This window comes from Rhamphochromis sp. 'chilingali', assembly GCF_963969265.1.
Source record: "Rhamphochromis sp. 'chilingali' genome assembly, chromosome: 10".
In the NCBI taxonomy this organism is placed as follows: Eukaryota; Metazoa; Chordata; class Actinopteri; order Cichliformes; family Cichlidae; genus Rhamphochromis; species Rhamphochromis sp. 'chilingali'.
The window spans coordinates 20,168,614-20,187,020 of NC_137937.1; the positions used below are offsets into that span (position 1 = coordinate 20,168,614).

An 18,407-nucleotide genomic window follows, 5' to 3' on the forward strand; every position below is an offset into this window, starting at 1 on the left:
TGTTGATTGACTTTTAATATGAGCTGAACGGTCTTAAAGTTCAAATACACCTTTTCCCCATTGTTCATGAACTCAACAGAAGACCGAGGAACCAAACATCTTCCCGCTGATCGTAAATATAGATGCTTACTGCTTTTCTATCGAGCAGGAACATCTTGAGTATACACGATCTTTGGCGGAACCCTTAACTCTGGGAGAGACCCCCTCCCCACTCACAATCCGCTGAGCAGTGGAGGTAGTGGTAGGTGACTTTGACATTTGTAGCTGCTGGCGAGGCACTGTCTATAATCATAAAGACCTTGGCAGCGGTAGCGTTTGGAGGGATTCTGGGGTTTGTGTCACATTAATAAGATAATGACGGATGTGTTCATGTGTTCATTCATGATAAGTTCCGAGTGGTGTGGAGGTGTGGGAAATAATCAGTGGGTTTAAATCGGTTAGCCTGGTACTGTAGCTCTCTGGCTGTGTGAAACAACGCCATCAACAACCCGGGAGCAGAGCTGCCCGGTTTCTGAGTTTGTGCAGGTGAGTGAAAATGGCATGTTTTGATTTACGCGTTACCTTTAATTTAAAAGACAGTCTCGTTTTTCTCCAGACTGAACTCTGGAAAAGATCCGATCAGTGCGCTGATTTAACTTTTATGTCAGGCAGAATCAGTTGTTGTGCTTAGTTCAACTTTTCTGTTAGAGTTCACAGATATTTGTATGTTTACGAGGTAAAACGTTCACGCCAGAAGTTGGACGCATTAATAACCTTTTTAAAAGTGACACTCCTATAAAAATTGTTATGTGCTTAACTTTTAATTAGAACAGCAAGTCCTGTGAGAATAAACCTGTTCTTTAAAGAAAAGCACAAGAGAAATAAATCATTCATCTGCTATATGGTATCAGGATATATTTTTAGAAAAATACAGATAAAAAGTAAAAGTATTTCATAAATACATTGCTTCAGATCTTGTTGTTTCTTGAGGAAAGTGACGGTTTAGCCTTTTCCTTTTTTTTTTATGTCGGCTTTAAATTTGCTCCAAAGGATAAATTCACAAATTTTGTGCTTCTATTATACAAAATGAATGCTAATAAATCCTTATAATTGTTGTTTATTTAAAAAACAAAACAAAAAACAATGATATCTTTCAATGGGACAAAGAACATGTGTGTAATGTATATTCTGTATTTGGATGTGTTCAAGTGTTCCTGCTATTGCTGCTGTTTTTTATGGATGTTTTTTTCTTTCCATCCTCCTTCACCTGAACTTCCCTTCCTTTCATTCCCTCAGTGCTGACCTTTACCCCACATGAAGCAGCACATGCTCTCCATGTCAGCTGTTACAGGCAGGCTGTTTACAGGACTCTCGCTGGGAAATGTAGCCTGCAGCCAGGTCCAGCTGTCATAGATAACACACTCGTGTGTATACATAGGACTTAGTCATCTAAAGTATACACGTGACTGTGTAGATTGTAATTACTTCTCTTGCTTCTGTTTGACTGAATTTACTGAATAATTTTCTTAATATATGAAAGTAAGAACTTCAGTGTTGCTGTCCTGAGAGAGTATCTGACCTCTGACCTTCAAATCAGTAACTTAAACAGTACACAGAGACAAACACTACTTAGTATTTCAGTTTTTCTTATAGTCATGATGTATTTTAATATGCTTTAAGGAGTTTATTTCTTATGGGGATTCATTAAGTTTGGACATCAAAAGAATTGTGCTTTTTCCAAGAAGGAGAAAGACAAATATTTAATAGTGATCTTTTAAAAAAAAAAAAAAGAGTCTTAAACATTAAGTATATGAACAGTTGACCAATTAAAACATAATAATGGCTGAAAAAAGCAATTACTTCATTGTTTTCTAGTTGTTTTCAATACAGGGAGTGCAGAATTATTAGGCAAGTTGTATTTTTGAGGAATAATGTTATTATTGAACACCAACCATGTTCTCAATGAACCCAAAAAACTCATATTATAAAAGCTGAATGTTTTTGGAAGTAGTTTTTAGTTTTAGCTATTTTAGGGGGATATCTGTGTGTGCAGGTGACTATTACTGTGCATAATTATTAGGCAACTTAACAAAAAACAAATATATACCCATTTCAATTATTTCTTTTCACCAGTGAAACCAATATAACATCTCCACATTCACAAATATACATTTCTGACATTCAAAAACAAAACAAAAACAAATCAGCGACCAATATAGCCACCTTTCTTTGCAAGGACACTCAAAAGCCTGCCATCCATGGATTCTGTCAGTGTTTTGATCTGTTCACCATCAACATTGCGTGCAGCAGCAACCACAGCCTCCCAGACACTGTTCAGAGAGGTGTACTGTTTTCCCTCCTTGTAAATCTCACATTTGATGATGGACCACAGGTTCTCAATGGGGTTCAGATCAGGTGAACAAGGAGGCCATGTCATTAGTTTGTCTTCTTTTATACCCTTTCTTGCCAGCCACGCTGTGGAGTACTTGGACGCGTGTGATGGAGCATTGTCCTGCATGAAAATCATGTTTTTCTTGAAGGATGCAGACTTCTTCCTGTACCACTGCTTGAAGAAGGTGTCTTCCAGAAACTGGCAGTAGGACTGGGAGTTGAGCTTGACTCCATCCTCAACCCGAAAAGGCCCCACAAGCTCATCTTTGATGATACCAGCCCAAACCAGTACTCCACCTCCACCTTGCTGGCGTCTGAGTCTGACTGGAGCTCTCTGCCCTTTACCAATCCAGCCACGGGCCCATCCATCTGGCCCATCAAGACTCACTCTCATTTCATCAGTCCATAAAACCTTAGAAAAACCAGTCTTGAGATATTTCTTGGCCCAGTCTTGACGTTTCAGCTTGTGTGTCTTGTTCAGTGGTGGTCGTCTTTCAGCCTTTCTTACCTTGGCCATGTCTCTGAGTATTGCACACCTTGTGCTTTTGGGCACTCCAGTGATGTTGCAGCTCTGAAATATGGCCAAACTGGTGGCAAGTGGCATCTTGGCAGCTGCACGCTTGACTTTTCTCAGTTCATGGGCAGTTATTTTGCGCCTTGGTTTTTCCACACGCTTCTTGCGACCCTGTTGACTATTTTGAATGAAACGCTTGATCGTTCGATGATCACGCTTCAGAAGCTTTGCAATTTTGAGACTGCTGCATCCCTCTGCAAGATATCTCACTATTTTTGACTTTTCTGAGCCTGTCAAGTCCTTCTTTTGACCCATTTTGCCAAAGGAAAGGACGTTGCCTAATAATTATGCACACCTGATATAGGGTGTTGATGTCATTAGACCACACCCCTTCTCATTACAGAGATGCACATCACCTAATATGCTTAATTGGTAGTAGGCTTTCGAGCCTATACAGCTTGGAGTAAGACAACATGCATGAAGAGGATGATGTGGACAAAATACTCATTTGCCTAATAATTCTGCACTCCCTGTAGTCATCATTTGCCCTGAAATGCCAAGTTAAAACAGTCTATCCCATTTAAAAAATCTAGAAATGTCTTTTTTTCCATATTTCTTTGGGGTCATTTCATCTCAAATCACCTTTTACTTGACCATATTTTCCAAAAAACAATTGCAAATGCAAAATTTTGCATTATGTATCACAAACCTTTATACCCTGATAGTGGCCTTTCCTACCATTAAAGATTAGTCAGGATCTGTAATTTGGGAAAGTTAGACTGAAAAATTGGGGAAAAATCTAAAAAATAAACCATGAAAGCAGCCCTTTAAAAAAATGCAACAATTTTTCATAAGAACCGAGAATTCATCTTTCATTCCTCTTAATGAATCTTAATTGATTTGCTGCATTTATTTGCATGTTCAGAGAAGATTATATCAGTACTTGTTGTCTTTTTAATGGGTCTTAATAAATTTTATTCTTAACATGAATTATCAGACTCGTCCAGGACAAAGTGCACGTGGTTTTTGATAATTAAAATCCTGCACATATTTATCAAAATTATTATTTCAGATAGAGTTAATAAACGCCAGCATTTACATATTTTATTTTTCATTATTGTCAAATACAGCTATAGACCATTCAGACATTGTCTTTAGTTGTCTTTTGCAGAGTTAAGTTTGTTTTATTAATGTATATTCAAATATGGGACTTCACTGAAGGCTTTAATTACAGTGTGGGGCCAAACAAGGCCTGAAAGATGGGCTTTAAAAAATCTAGGATAGGAATTCACAGGCAATTTTCATACATGTCCAAGATTTGTGGCAACTCAAAGATGTTTCATGATCAAGAAATGAGATGATTTGAGATGGAATGACCCTTTTGTTTAGACCAAAACTACAGCTTCAGCTTTCAGCCACCAGGTGGTGTCTGACACTAAACTACTTTTCACATTCATAGTTCAGACTCCAGTTTTTAATGCACTTACAGAAAATCCATTCCAAGTGTCAAAAAAAACAGTTGGTATACTGTTAACTTGGCTCACATTTGATGAAAAAATGTTTCTGTTCTCTCAAATTAGTTTTGACATCCGCCTTATTCCTGTTGCAGTTTCAGGAGGATGTCTGTGAATGCTGGAGTTTGCACTTTGGGGATTTATTCTGTGGGTTCTGCTGCTGTGGAGGATAAATAGTAAGACCGTAACAATGCCCGTGAAAGGGGAGGAACTTCCTTCTGCAGCCGAGGAGGACGTGCCCACTGCACGCAGCCCTGATGCAGGCATGGATCCTCTGTCAACAGTTGCAGCTGCCTCACAACATGCTGAACATAACGTGCCTCAGGCTGCCAGTGCATTTGCGGGTCTTTGTGGCAGAATAGTGGACTCTGATGCTCTGCAGGGCTCCATGGAGGCAAATTCAAAACAACCAACGGTGCTGCCGACCACCCAGAAACCTTCTAAGAGCGTCCCACCAATGCTGAGTTCAGGACCTAAGGCGAGGGAGCGCCTGAAGTTTATTCTTGGAGCATCAGAGGATAACTCTTCGGACGAAGAACCTCTGGTCACGAAACCTCCAAGCGGTGCATCTCAGCCACCGACCTCCACCATCAAATCTTCCCCTCCACAGGCGCCTTCTGTAGTACCACAGCCCAGCTCAACGGTCATCAAGTAAGGGCTTTAAGTAAATGAATGTCAGCTATATAGGTTGGGGCGTGTTTTTACTGCTCTGTCATGTTATAAACAAACAAGCTGTTCACTTACACCATTTATACACTCGCACTATAATGAGGGCATAATGTAAACTGGATTGTTTTTTAGGTCTATCAGGGGTGGGCAATCTCAGTCCACGAGGGCCGGTGTCCCTGCAGGTTTTAGATGTGTCCTCGAACCAACACAGCAGATTTAAATGGCTAAATTAGCTCCTCAACATGTCCTGAAGTTCTCCAGAGGCCTGGTAACGAACTAATCATGTGATTCAGGTGTGTTGACCCAAGGTGAGATCTAAAACCTGCAGGGACACCGGCCCTCGTGGACTGAGATTGCCCACCCCTGGTCTAGAGGAACATTCCCCCCAAAAAATTGGGCACACATTATCGCATCGGTAGCGCGCTGTCTCCACAAGCTGCACGAGCTGACCTGTGTTATTGTCACATGCCAAATATCTTGGCTCTATTAATGGAACAAGAGCCTCAGCCAATGACTTTGACAAGCGGTGGTGGCATTAGTCGAGGTCAGAGCACAGCAAGCGCTTTGAAATTGTCAACAAATGTTAGTTTTCTTCTTGTTCCTCTGCGATATCGGTAAATTAAGAATTACTTTCATACCAACGGGTGGTTTGTGATATCATGGAGGGTACAAGGATTCCTTCAGTGCACACAGGTAAGTAACTAGCTTGACACGAGCAGCTGAATTGACTTATGGTCTTTATTGTAGTTTAAATATTCTTCTTTTTATTATTAATTTCCTTTCTTTCTTTCTTTGCTGTTTAAACAGTTTTTTATTATAACTATTTACCAAAAGCATATTCGGGTTACTCTTATACTCTATAATAAACATGGGCTTAAACTGCAGACCCTCAGCTTTAGTTTGAGGGTATTCATATGCATATTAAATGCAGGGTTTAACTGTCAAAGATGTCTAATCTGTAGCCTCCTCTCTTTTGAAATTGGAAAATGACCTCAAAAGCGTGGCCGGTGCCTGCTATTTCCTCATTTTTCATAAATGAACCAGTTAAAAGGTCAGTATTTGTTTTATTTTCTATATTTTCTTTTTCCTTGGACCCACAACATGTGGTCAAAGGAACATTCAGTGCATGTAAAACATGCAAGAGAAAAGAGCGGGATCATTAAGCTACATTCTGACAAAATAAGGAGGCTCTGGTGAACTCTGCAGGTTAAACATGACACCAGTGGCGGTGGTGGAGGCTCACAGGATCCTTTCCATCCAAACCAATCAAGAAGACTCTCTAAAAGGCATCCAAGTGATACTTATTCAAGTCTACTTTCAGAAGAAGACTTGAGCAAACAGAGATGTAGAGACCCACCATAGGGTGCAAACCATACATCCGCCTGGTGAATAGAAAGGTCAGATTAATCTTTGCCAAATATCTTCAGTCTCTGGATGATTATTCCTTACACAGATTAATCAATATAAATATCAGAGGGATGGGGAAAAATACGGAAGCCAGAAAAATGCGGCTCAGGAAATAGAGCAAGTCATTTTCCAATTAGAAGGTCGGTGGTTCAATCTCTGCCTCCTTTCAGCCCCTGCGTGTCGTTGGGCAAGACACTGAACCCCAAATTAGAATCTATCCATCACCACTGGAGTGTGAGTAATAAATAAAAGGTGTGTAAATGGGTGGCTATGAATGCCACTGAACTTCATGTTCACAGCACAGATAGGCGATGACCCAAAACATACCCTGAAGCCAACCCAGGAGTTTGGAGAGTAAACAAGCTGCAGCAAATCTCAAAGTTAGAAACCGTTTCTTGATTAATATCCAGAAGTTCTAGACATGAGATAGCCACTAGCTGACAAAGATTTTTGTTAGTTTTGTTCAATTAGAAAACTGTTTTGTTTATTTTTGTTTATTTATCCCTGTATTTATTGCATAAAAACAATAAATACATGGATATTTATTAGACTGGCTGTAGCTCAACAGGTAGAGGAGTCGATGCTAAATATCTTTGGTTAAGTTATTCTCTGACACGCCCACTGGGGCGTGAATGTGTATGAACGTTAGATGGAAAACACTTGAGCCAAGAAAAACCTACTAGAGCTCCATCGGCCTGGATTTATGCGTGTTAGTGGGTATATTGTGGTTTACACGGCGAAGAAGAGAAAAGTGAGATGTTTCGAAGCGTCTTCCTATACTTTGTTGTTACTGCACTTAAAAACAAACAAACAAAATCAGTCTGCTCGTGTCGTGCGCGACCGTTTTTAGCCCTTTGATGCCCAACAATAAACATTTCCAATAATGGATTTAGTGGAGCACTGCTCGCTTTGTTTCCAAAGAGCAGCCAGCGCTTTGGCTCAGGGGACTTTATTTGCAGATATGCGGCTGCACATGTGGGAGGGGAGAAGGGAGGAAGCGGACAAGAGGAAGCACTTTGTGGAAGTCTCCTTTGTTTTGGTTTTAAAAACTCTTTTTTTTAATCCTAGTAGTAACACAGCGCGATGTATTCCTTCGACGGAAACGACTACCCGAGTATCAGCTTATTCCCATATCTCCAGAGGTAAGTCCGATAATGCAGAGGGCTGCTGCAGTTTTCGGTAATGTGATACTCTGGTATGTGGAAACTAAACACAGAACTACTCTGTGTTGAAACTAGTGCCGCTGCAGCACCTTTCGTAGGCTCGTTTGTGAACAGGAAGGGCCGCTGTAGTTTACGGGCTGTGCGCAGCTTGCACGCATATAAGGAAACGGTAACAATCAAGCAGTCATTATTGCCGCAAGCCTGTCACTGCGACAAGCCACCGATTTTTCTAGTAATCCCCAAGTCGTGGTTATGATTAGATTATCACTGTTTGTGCAACGCAGTAGGCGTATCGGGTTAAACTAAACCCTCTTGTCCCGGAAAAAAAAGTCAGCAAGTGGTTGATACCGAAATGGAAAGCGTTATCAGAAAGCAGCACAATAACAGACTGTATTTCCCCGAGTGAACAGGAGTGAAGTGTAAAGTTCACATATCAGCACAGGCGCACAAACTGCTGCTGCGCTGCAGCTTTACTGTGTGGCTTCACTGATGGGGCAAGGGCGTATCTCCCCGGGGGTGGTTTAAAAAGAAACAGCGAAACCCCGGACTGAACGGCACCCCGGCGGACAGATGACGATAACGATGGTATGTGCGTGAAATGTTCAAATGTTCTGGTGCTGTGCAGTCCAGTTATGTATTTCCAAACATGGGGAAAAGCTTCGCCTGTTTCTTATCGTGTGTGTGTGTGTGTGTGTGTGTGTGTGTGTGTGTGTGTGTGTGTGTGTGGTGGGATTCATGTGGTGTGATATCACTTAAAATAAGTACAGCTCAGTTTAACTTATTTGCATTTATTTCATATTTATCTGTAGTTGATTTATTATTGTTATGTGAAAAGTGATAACAGAGACAAACATTTCATTGTCCTTACACCACTACTGCATGGCAGTCTGTGGGCAGAGGTGGAGGATCCACGGCTGCACTTGTTCAAAATGACTCGTATATACATATACCGCTAAAAAGACAACTTAACTGCTAACTCTTAACTCTGATTTTTGAAGCCGGGTCTCAAAAGATTGATGATTTTGGTTTCCACTGACCCTTAAGACATTTTGTTTTCAACAAATTACACAATGTTTATTAGCCAAGATTGTCAAGAGTCTGTGTTTGATTTGACTATTTATTTATGAATGACTGATTATTTTGGGTCATGATTATTCTGAGCCATTACCTCCAGCTGTACGTCTGCGCTGCTCTGACATGTGAGACGGTGCACTGCCAAAATCAAAACGCCAAATAAAGGGCAGTTTTTAGAAGAACGGTGCTTCATCTCTCCAGTACTGTTCCAGATTGTAGTCATCGGGGGTGTTTTCACTACTGTTCATGGGGTATAAAGGAAAAAAACATTTTAAGCACACTACATTTTAACATGTCACTGTAGGTAGGTTCTCAGTCATCCAGGGCCAGGCGATAGGAATTATGCTGTGTGTATATAATGAGCAGGAAATTGGACTAAAGGTAAAGTGTGCATGATTACACCATGATGACAACACATGTACATTTATTGGCTTAGCTGTGGTGAACATCTGATAAAAGGGGCCGTCAAGAGTGGTAGATTCAGTGTAACATCTGCAGCTATTACTGTGTTCAGGTTACTGTTCTGAGTTTTGTGCGCAGACTCTTGGATTTAAGGGTATAAAAACTGGGCTGCTCCACAGGCTGCCCTTGCCTGTTGCAGAGAGACTGATTCTAGACTTTGGGTTTTGATTTTCAGTTTAAATTCAGTTGCTTGTTGCCTTCATGCAGTTCACTTTTTGGAGGGGTCAAGACTAACTGTGAACTTTCCAATGCAGGCCTAGCATGTCTGGTCCTCACTTGGTGAAAAAAGGACGTGAACACAGAAAGATGGATCTGCACAGGGACTTTACCGTGGCCTCTCCTGCAGAGTTTGTCACAAGATTCGGTGGCAGCCGTGTCATAGAAAAAGTAAGAACGAAACCCTTCTTGAATTTCTAATTTATCTACATTTTTCTGAGCGATATTTATGTTGGGTCCTCTTACAGGTGCTGATCGCTAATAATGGCATCGCTGCAGTCAAATGTATGCGCTCTATCCGCCGCTGGTCCTATGAAATGTTTCGCAATGAGAGGACCATCCGCTTTGTTGTCATGGTAACTCCTGAAGACTTAAAAGCTAATGCAGGTAATTGTTATCAGTCATCGCCTAAAACGTATGTGATGAACCAGTAGAAATGCTTTTCTCACTGTGAAGTTCTGAGCCTTGCTTCCTGTTTCCCTGCAGAATATATTAAAATGGCCGACCACTATGTGCCTGTACCCGGTGGCACCAACAATAACAACTATGCCAACGTGGAGCTAATAGTTGACATTGCAAAAAGGATTCAAGTGGAGGTGCTACTCACCGTTTATTTAAACAGCGGTTCTTTTTAGCACGGGCCCACCGTGGTGTATTCAGTTGTTACTTTCTCTTCCTGTAAATAAACAACAGTCTGTTTCTGTGCACATTGCTCTTTACAGGCTGTCTGGGCTGGTTGGGGTCATGCATCTGAAAATCCCAAACTGCCTGAGCTCCTGAGTAAAGCGGGCATTTCATTTTTGGGTAAAAGAGCAGTTTCTTTCATTTTATTACTTTCATTTAGTTAGAAAGCTTTGTGCTGCTTCTCATGATAAATTGACCTCTGCTGTTTCTCTCAGGGCCATCCAGTAAAGCCATGTGGGCTTTGGGGGATAAAGTGGCTTCTTCCATTGTGGCCCAGAGTGCCGACATTCCCACACTACCGTGGAGTGGATCAGGTGATGCTTTTCCTCTCTGCACTAACTCCGCCATAAACAAAGCAGGTGTGAGAGAGTTATCACTGTGCTCTATGCAGTCCTGTGAAAGCTATGTACACCTTTACTGCTTCAATAGGAATTAAGAGGGTAAGTAGTAGCCGGGTGATGCTAATTGAATGTGCTCGATTAACTGGTCATCAGCAGATATGAACATCTTTACAAAAGCAGAAGTTCAGCAACACAATGCTGAGGAGTAAAGAGATCAGCAATGATCTCAGAGAAGCGATTGTTGTTGCCCATAAATCTGAGTGGTTATAAATCAGTTTTCACACAAGTTAAAGTCCATCATTTTACAGTGATTAATCATAAGTAGAAAACATTCAAAACATTGTTCAATCTTCCCTGGAGTAGACTGAAATTTGCGCACCGGATTAAGATGTGGTTACACAAACTCCACAGGCCTCAGTTGGAACGTTAAATGTTAAAGTTCTTGACAGTGGAAGTAGAAAAAGACTGAACAGGCATGGCCTGCCTGAAAGAGTTACCAGGAAAAAGCCTCTCCCCTGTGAAAAAACAAACATAACGTGGCAGCACGGCATAGGTTTGCAGAGCTGCTACCGAACAAACGAAATGTCCTTCGGACAGACGAGACCAAAGTGGAGATGTTTGACCCTGATGCAGCGCGTTGTGATTGGTGAAATCCAAACACAGCATATCGGCATAAACACCTAATAACAACTGTAAAGCACAGTGGTGGCACAGACCTGTGCACATTGTAGTCACTCAGTCTGTCATGAACTACTTTGTATACCAGAGTCAGAGTCAAAGTCCAGACCTTAGCCGAACTGATATACTGCGGCGGGTCCTTAAAGGAAAAATGTGAACGAATGCCCACAAACCTCGAAGAACTGATTGTTAAACCCCAAAAACAGTGGGCCGCATGACTGTTACATGCATTAAACTTATAATGTGCTATTTTGCACATGGCGTAGACTCTATTATGCAGTACATACTCAGTTGGGACCACTTTGTTCTTACCTAGTGTGTGCTTGTGCTCCAGATCTGAGACTGGACTGGGCTGAAGAGGACCAAAGAGAGGGCAATGTCATCAATGTTCCTCCAGAGGTCTACAAACAGGGCTGTGTTCACGATGTAGACGAGGGGATAGCAGTAAGCATAGTAACAAATCAACAATATTAATATCTACAAATTAATTAGTTTTAATCGAAATCTTTAGTACATACTTTTGGTTATAAGTTGTCTGGTGCGTATTTTTCTTTTCTCTTCAGGAAGCTGAGAAAATTGGTTATCCGGTTGTAATCAAGGCCTCTGAGGGTGGAGGTGGAAAGGGTATTCGGAAAGTTGAGTGCTCTGATGATTTCCCAGGTTTCTTTAGACAGGTTGGTGCAGTTACGTTTTACAAACTAATGTCTAATTTACCCAGTTTCTTTTAATTTTCTTAGCAGCCAGGATGTCCACACTCAGTTGTTAATTTGCATGGTCATAAAATAAAATGGCACAGTACTCAGTTTGATAGACTTCCAGATTACAGCTCTATACTATATAAACTGTGATTGGATAGGCTGTGATTGTCGAGGAACAAGAAGACTTTACACTTCATGTGTTATTCTGAGTGCAGGTCCAGACGGAGGTGCCCGGCTCACCCATCTTCATCATGCAGCTGGCTCAGCATGCGAGACACCTGGAGGTCCAGATACTGGGGGACATGTATGGAAATGCCATCTCTCTTTTTGGACGAGACTGCTCCATCCAGAGGAGGCACCAGAAGATCATCGAAGAGGCTCCTGCCACCATAGCTCCCGCTTCAACATTAGAGCGAATGGAGCGGGTAAGTTTATGTCCTTGTATTCTAATGCTAACACACTAAAGTCTGCTCTTAGAGACATATTGTCTCCTCGTTATTTCCTTTGTGGCCTAGTGTGCTGTGCAACTGGCCAAGATCGTAGGCTATGTGAGTGCAGGTACTGTGGAATATCTCTACTCTGAAGATGGAAGTTTCCATTTTCTGGAGCTGAATCCTCGCCTGCAGGTGGAACATCCTTGTACAGAGATGATCGCAGATGTAAACTTGCCAGCTGCTCAACTTCAGGTAAACCTCGGTTAGGAGGCTCAGACACATAATTATACCCAAGGAACAAAATGAGAAATTTGTTCTTATTGATCCTACAGATGCTGATCAGATTCTCCCATCTAAATATTTGCTTAATCTCTCACAGATTGCGATGGGCATCCCACTTCACAGAATTAAGGACATACGTGTGCTTTATGGAGAAAGTCCCTGGGGTGACACCATTATTAACTTTGAGTCTCCAGATTGCGTCCCTCGTCCGAGAGGCCACGTCATAGCTGCACGGATCACCAGTGAGAACCCAGATGAGGTGGACTTCAGCTTCATTAACCAGGAAACATGACACTGTTATGTACTGTTCATGTTTTTTTTTTTTTTTTTTTTAAACCACTGATTCACACTCACTCACCCACAGGGGTTCAAGCCCAGTTCGGGCACCGTGCAGGAGCTGAACTTCCGCAGCAGTAAGAACGTCTGGGGTTATTTCAGTGTGGGCGCGACTGGTGGCCTACACGAATTTGCAGATTCCCAGTTTGGACACTGTTTTTCATGGGGCGAGAACCGTGAAGAAGCCATTTCGTAAGCTCCTTTATTTTATTTTAATTGTATTTTTTCCTATTATCAGCTACTTGTAGGCTGTGCGGCAAAGAGTACCGCTTTACCTGATTCCAGATAAAGCGGTACTCTGTTAGAAGATGCAGCATGCTTTTGCCAGCAGTACAGTTGTCTTAAATTTGTCAGCCTTAATTGGTGTTAGATTGTTAGTGTATGTATTTGGGTTTTCTGTATTTTCCAGAAACATGGTGGTGGCTATGAAAGAGCTGTCCATCAGAGGTGACTTTCGGACGACGGTCGAATACCTCATTAAATTACTTGAAACCGAAAGCTTCAGAAACAATGACATTGATACCGGATGGCTGGATCATCTCATTGCAGAGAAAGTGCAGGTAAGAGACTGAAGACAGATATGGACCATTGAACTTGTGTATAATTCCTTTAATTCACAAAGCCACGTGTTCTTTCTGCAGGCAGAGAGACCAAATACCCTGCTTGGTGTTGTCTGTGGGGCTTTGCTTGTTGCAGATGCTATCTTCAGAAAGAGCATGTCTGACTATCTACATTCCCTGGAAAGGTCAGTAGGCACTTGTCGTTAATGTTTCACTGCAGCGCTCTTCCCGTGTCTTTATGCAATTGACTCTTATAAACATTATCTGCTGCATCTGTAGAGGTCAGGTACTGCCTGCAAACAGTCTGCTCAACTCTGTCAATGTGGACCTAATATATGAAGGAGTCAAATTCTGTCTGAAGGTATCTGTTTTGTTCCTTTCCTGCTTTGTTTTGTTTTTAATTCAGCCTCTTACCTTTTTAATGAATAGATTATCACTGCTGTTTCCTGCAGGTGGCTCGCCAGTCCCCAACAACGTATGTCGTTATTATGAATGGCTCGCACATCGAAATAGACGTCCACCGTTTGAACGATGGCGGCCTCCTGCTGTGCTACAATGGCAGCAGCCATATAACCTACATGAAGGAAGAAGTGGACAGGCAAGGCTACCACTGCGGGGTTTTTTGTTTTTTTTTTTTGTTTTTTTTTCCCAGTTTGGTTATTTACTTCTGGTTTAACTGATTACTCATTACCGGCACTATTTTAACATTTCAGGTTTCGCATCACCGTTGGCAACAAGACCTGTGTTTTTGAGAAGGAGAATGACCCCACGGTCCTACGCTCGCCCTCTGCTGGCAAACTGCTGCAATACATGGTTGAGGATGGAGATCATATTTTTGCAGGGGAAACTTATGCAGAGATTGAGGTAACAGAATATACGGTGGATAGGATTTTGTGACTTATGCCATTTGTGCCGGTTCGTTTTGCTTACTTGTCCTTTATTATTCAGGTGATGAAGATGGTGATGACGTTGACTGCGCAGCAGTCTGGCTGTATCCACTTTGTCAAGCGACCAGGAGCGGTTCTGGAGCCTGGCTGTGTGGTGGCACGTATGGATCTGGATGATCCCAGCAGTATACACAGGGTGGGTTATTCCAGAGCACATCAAAATCTTCATTTCGAATTTTTTGCAAAAATTTCTAGCAATACTTTGGTGTCCTGTTTATATATTTGGTCTGTATCCATTTATTTTATTTTACTTCAGTGTAAGTTCTTCCTGTTATTGAAATTGCTGTGAAAACTTCCTCTCATTTTCTTTCCTCTTCCTTCACAGGTGGAACTCAACACAGCGGTGCTACCGCCTCAGCAGCCACTTCCCATGGCTGGGGAGAAGCTTCACCAGGTGTTCCACAGTGTTCTTGAAAACCTGGTTAATGTCATGGATGGGTACTGCCTTGAAGAACCCTACTTTAGCACAAAGGTATATATCAGCCCTTCTGCCACTGCAGATTTCTCATTACAAGACACAAAAGCGTTTTATTGATGTATACGAGCATGTTTGCATGTAAACTTACAGCTGAAAGAGTGGGTTGCTACCCTGATGAAGACTCTAAGGGACCCCTCACTGCCGCTTTTGGAACTTCAAGAGATCATGACCAGCGTGGCTGGCCGTATTCCACCTACTGTTGAGAAAGATATCCGCAAAGTCATGGCTCAGTATGCGAGCAACATCACCTCCGTCCTCTGCCAGTTCCCCAGTCAAAGGGTAAAATGCTATGCAAAGGCTGCTTGTGAGCTTTTTAAATAAATTGCTTTTACCAGTGTGATAAGATGACGTTTGGCTTATCTGATTCCAGATTGCAAACATTTTAGACAGCCATGCAGCAACCTTGCAGAGGAAAGCTGACCGAGAGGTTTTCTTCATGAACACTCAGAGCATTGTACAGCTGGTGCAGAGGTCTTTTTTTTTTTTTTTTTTTTTTTTTTTTCTTTTTCTTTTTCTCCCCCCATTTGGTCAGATGCATAATTGTGTAGTGGTGGTAGTAGCAGTAATATCTTTGAATTATGTTATCGTTGTAATTGTTGACACATCTGAATTTTTTTTCTGTTCAGATATCGGAGTGGAATCCGTGGCTACATGAAATCTGTGGTTCTCGATCTGTTGAAGCGCTACCTGCAGGTAGAGATGCAGTTTCAGCAAGGTAACATCAGCACCCCTTCAGGTTTTATGTCACCTCTTCTTTATTGCAATTGCAGCTCCGTTATGATGGAAATGCTTTTATTTATTTTTGGTCCTTAACAGCTCACTATGATAAGTGTGTCATCAACCTGAGAGAGAAGCACAAACCTGACATGAGTCCTGTCCTCGACTACATCTTCTCTCATGCTCAAGTATCCAAGAAGAACGTCCTGGTCACAATACTCATTGTAAGGCTCTCATCGTTTTTCACTGAAGCAAACCTGATAACCGTTCATCCTGCACAAAGTCACGTGGACGGACAGTGATGAAGGTTTGTCTTTAACTTTGTATAGGATCAGTTGTGTGGACGGGATCCCACTCTGGCAGATGAGCTCATGGCTATTTTGAATGAACTCACACAGCTTAGCAAGATGGAGAACTCAAAGGTAGCCTTGAGAGCTAGACAGGTAAGAGAGCTTGCATTGAGTTTTGCTATTTATTTTTAATATAGTAAACCTTCTAGAGAGAGAGAAGCAAAAACTGTAGGAATGTCCAAATCAACATTCTGTCTCATTCTTAAAAAGAAGGTCTGCACTGACCAGCCCAGCAACACCAAAAGGCCTGAAAGACCACAAGAGACAAATAAATTGGATGGTGACAGAATTTTTTTTCTGTGGTTAAGAAAATAATGTCTCAAAAAAAACCCTCAAGAACAACAAGGTGCAAACTGCTGGTTACACTCAGGAACACGAAGGCCAGATTGGAATTGGCCAGAAAAGATGCTGTACCTTTGTGGCAGAAAATTCTTTGAACAGATGAAACCAGAATGAACTTGTACCAGGAAAAATATGGAGGAGGATCCAAAGCATTATCTGTAAACATGGTGGAGACAAAGCTATGGCATGGGCATGTATGGCTTCCAGTAGAACTGGGTATCTAGTGTTTATTGATGATGTGACTGCTGATAGACACGGCAGGATGAATTCTGAAGTGTACAGGCCTGTACTCTCTGCAAACTGGTAATGATCCAAAGCGTACTGCAAACACAACCCAAGAGTTTGTCAAAGGCAAATAAATGGGATATTCTTCCGAAGAAGAAAAAAGTTTTGTTTTCCTTCCCCCCCCCCCCCCCAGAAATCTTTCATTGGCCAAGTCTGTCACCTGATCTCAACCCAACAAAGCAGCTTTTCAGTTATTAAGCTGAAGGTGTCTGTGGTGTAAGCCTGGCAGAGCATTTTAAGGGAGGAAGCAAAGCCTTTTGTGATGTTCATGAGTTCTAGACTTTCAGGCAGCTACTGACTTCTAAGGATTTTCATCCAAGGATTAAAAACAGTTCTTATATATAAAATTATGTTAGTTTGTCCAGTTATTTTGAGCCTCTGAAAATGGTGGACTGTGCATAAAAACTACTATAATTAGTAGTAAACCCATAGAATTAAAGATGAAAGTCGTCACTTCGATCGTGTCAAGGTTTTTGATTTGAAATCCACTGTGGTGATTGACAGCAGCAAAGCTACATGATTCTGTCTTTGTCCAACAAATTACAGATCTAACTGCATATGTTTTGTTGAAGTTTGACTAATCATGCATCTGCTTTAAAGTTATTTTATTTGACTATGTTGTTATAGTATTTGCAAATATCTCATAGGTCCTGATTGCTTCTCATTTACCATCATATGAACTGAGACACAACCAGGTGGAGTCCATCTTCCTGTCAGCCATTGATATGTATGGTCACCAGTTCTGTCCAGAGAATTTGAAGGTTGGCTTTGTGTTTTGTATTTAAAAAAACAAACAAAAAAACGTCTTTGTTACATCACTTTAGAGCAGCACATTTATACCGTGAATGATAAATATATATTTTTATTTGCCACAGAAACTCATTCTCTCTGAAACGTCAATTTTTGACGTTTTGCCCAACTTCTTCTATCACTCCAATCAAGTTGTATGCATGGCTGCTTTGGAGGTATGGTTAGTGCATTCACACAGACATGTTCTGTCTTATGCGTTTTTATTAAATGGTCATTCTGTTGTTCTGTCTTGACTTTCAGGTGTACGTCCGCAGAGGTTACATCGCCTATGAGCTAAACAGCATCCAGCATCACCAGCTGCAGGATGGAACATGCGCTGTAGACTTTCAGTTTATGTTGCCATCATCACATCCAAACAGGTGACACTTTTACTTCACACCGAGCCACAGACGAATCAAATGATATTCTCTAATTTCTGAGTCACGAATGAGTCACTACCACCTCCAAATTTGACCACATATTTCCTCTTTGTAGCATCCGAGGATGTAAGCTTTCTCTTTCTCTGTGGAGATTGTTCACTTGTATTAAAGAGACTTTTCATATGAAATCCAGGCCTTAAAAACATAATTTAGGTGTCCTCTGTACAATGGTGGCTTGATCGATTACCGGTAATCCAGAAAAGAAATGTTCACCTGTCCCCATGGAGTACAGGTGCAGTGCCACCCTGGTGCTGTGAAGTAACATATGGCTAACCCTGAATGCAGTTTTGCCATACTTGACTTTGATGTGAATGTGCTTAGTCTCTTTAAAATTGCTTCAGTCTAATCATATTACCAGACGTAGTAGACATACAGTTTGATCATGCACTGCTAATATTCACCTGTTAATCATCTTATTTCAGAGGGAGCAGCCCTACTCTGAACAGGTAGAGTAAAGCTCCTCCCAAACAACCAAACCACCGTATCCTCTGTTTGTCTCACAGCAATGCATGCTGGATGCATCATGTTGCTTTTTCCTTCTGCCCAGATACATTTGCTTAAGAACTGATTTGTCCTTTTAAATTCACTTTTATGCTGAACTGGGCCATCTGATTTTTTTTTTTCTGCTTCTTTCAACATGTAAAGCATAGCTGGGCT

At 41.5% G+C, this 18,407-nt stretch overlaps 1 protein-coding gene across 5 annotated transcripts in view; it reads left to right on the forward strand.

Annotated features, from left to right (window-relative positions):
* The first annotated feature begins 230 nt into the window (after positions 1-230).
* Positions 231-18,407, forward strand: part of acacb (acetyl-CoA carboxylase beta) — a 28,534-nt gene continuing 10,357 nt past the window's right edge. The window contains exons 1-29 of one of the 5 annotated variants that reach the window (XM_080893163.1): positions 236-525; positions 4,494-5,049; positions 9,428-9,560; positions 9,638-9,776; positions 9,876-9,985; positions 10,112-10,193; positions 10,289-10,387; positions 11,427-11,536; positions 11,656-11,766; positions 12,006-12,215; positions 12,306-12,476; positions 12,604-12,765; positions 12,871-13,034; positions 13,252-13,402; positions 13,484-13,587; positions 13,682-13,763; positions 13,855-14,000; positions 14,116-14,266; positions 14,351-14,485; positions 14,675-14,821; positions 14,918-15,106; positions 15,198-15,298; positions 15,454-15,542; positions 15,644-15,768; positions 15,874-15,987; positions 17,169-17,282; positions 17,397-17,486; positions 17,572-17,690; positions 18,173-18,196. In XM_080893163.1, coding sequence (XP_080749289.1) covers positions 4,514-5,049; positions 9,428-9,560; positions 9,638-9,776; positions 9,876-9,985; positions 10,112-10,193; positions 10,289-10,387; positions 11,427-11,536; positions 11,656-11,766; positions 12,006-12,215; positions 12,306-12,476; positions 12,604-12,765; positions 12,871-13,034; positions 13,252-13,402; positions 13,484-13,587; positions 13,682-13,763; positions 13,855-14,000; positions 14,116-14,266; positions 14,351-14,485; positions 14,675-14,821; positions 14,918-15,106; positions 15,198-15,298; positions 15,454-15,542; positions 15,644-15,768; positions 15,874-15,987; positions 17,169-17,282; positions 17,397-17,486; positions 17,572-17,690; positions 18,173-18,196 — 3,908 coding nt within the window. In that variant the 5' untranslated portion in view covers positions 236-525; positions 4,494-4,513. Of the gene's footprint in view, positions 526-4,493; positions 5,050-7,131; positions 7,617-8,047; positions 8,223-9,427; positions 9,561-9,637; positions 9,777-9,875; positions 9,986-10,111; positions 10,194-10,288; positions 10,388-11,426; positions 11,537-11,655; positions 11,767-12,005; positions 12,216-12,305; positions 12,477-12,603; positions 12,766-12,870; positions 13,035-13,251; positions 13,403-13,483; positions 13,588-13,681; positions 13,764-13,854; positions 14,001-14,115; positions 14,267-14,350; positions 14,486-14,674; positions 14,822-14,917; positions 15,107-15,197; positions 15,299-15,453; positions 15,543-15,643; positions 15,852-15,873; positions 15,988-17,168; positions 17,283-17,396; positions 17,487-17,571; positions 17,691-18,172; positions 18,197-18,407 lie in introns of those variants that run through there. The other 4 variants (XM_080893166.1, XM_080893164.1, XM_080893165.1 and 1 more) reach the window with 4 other exon arrangements.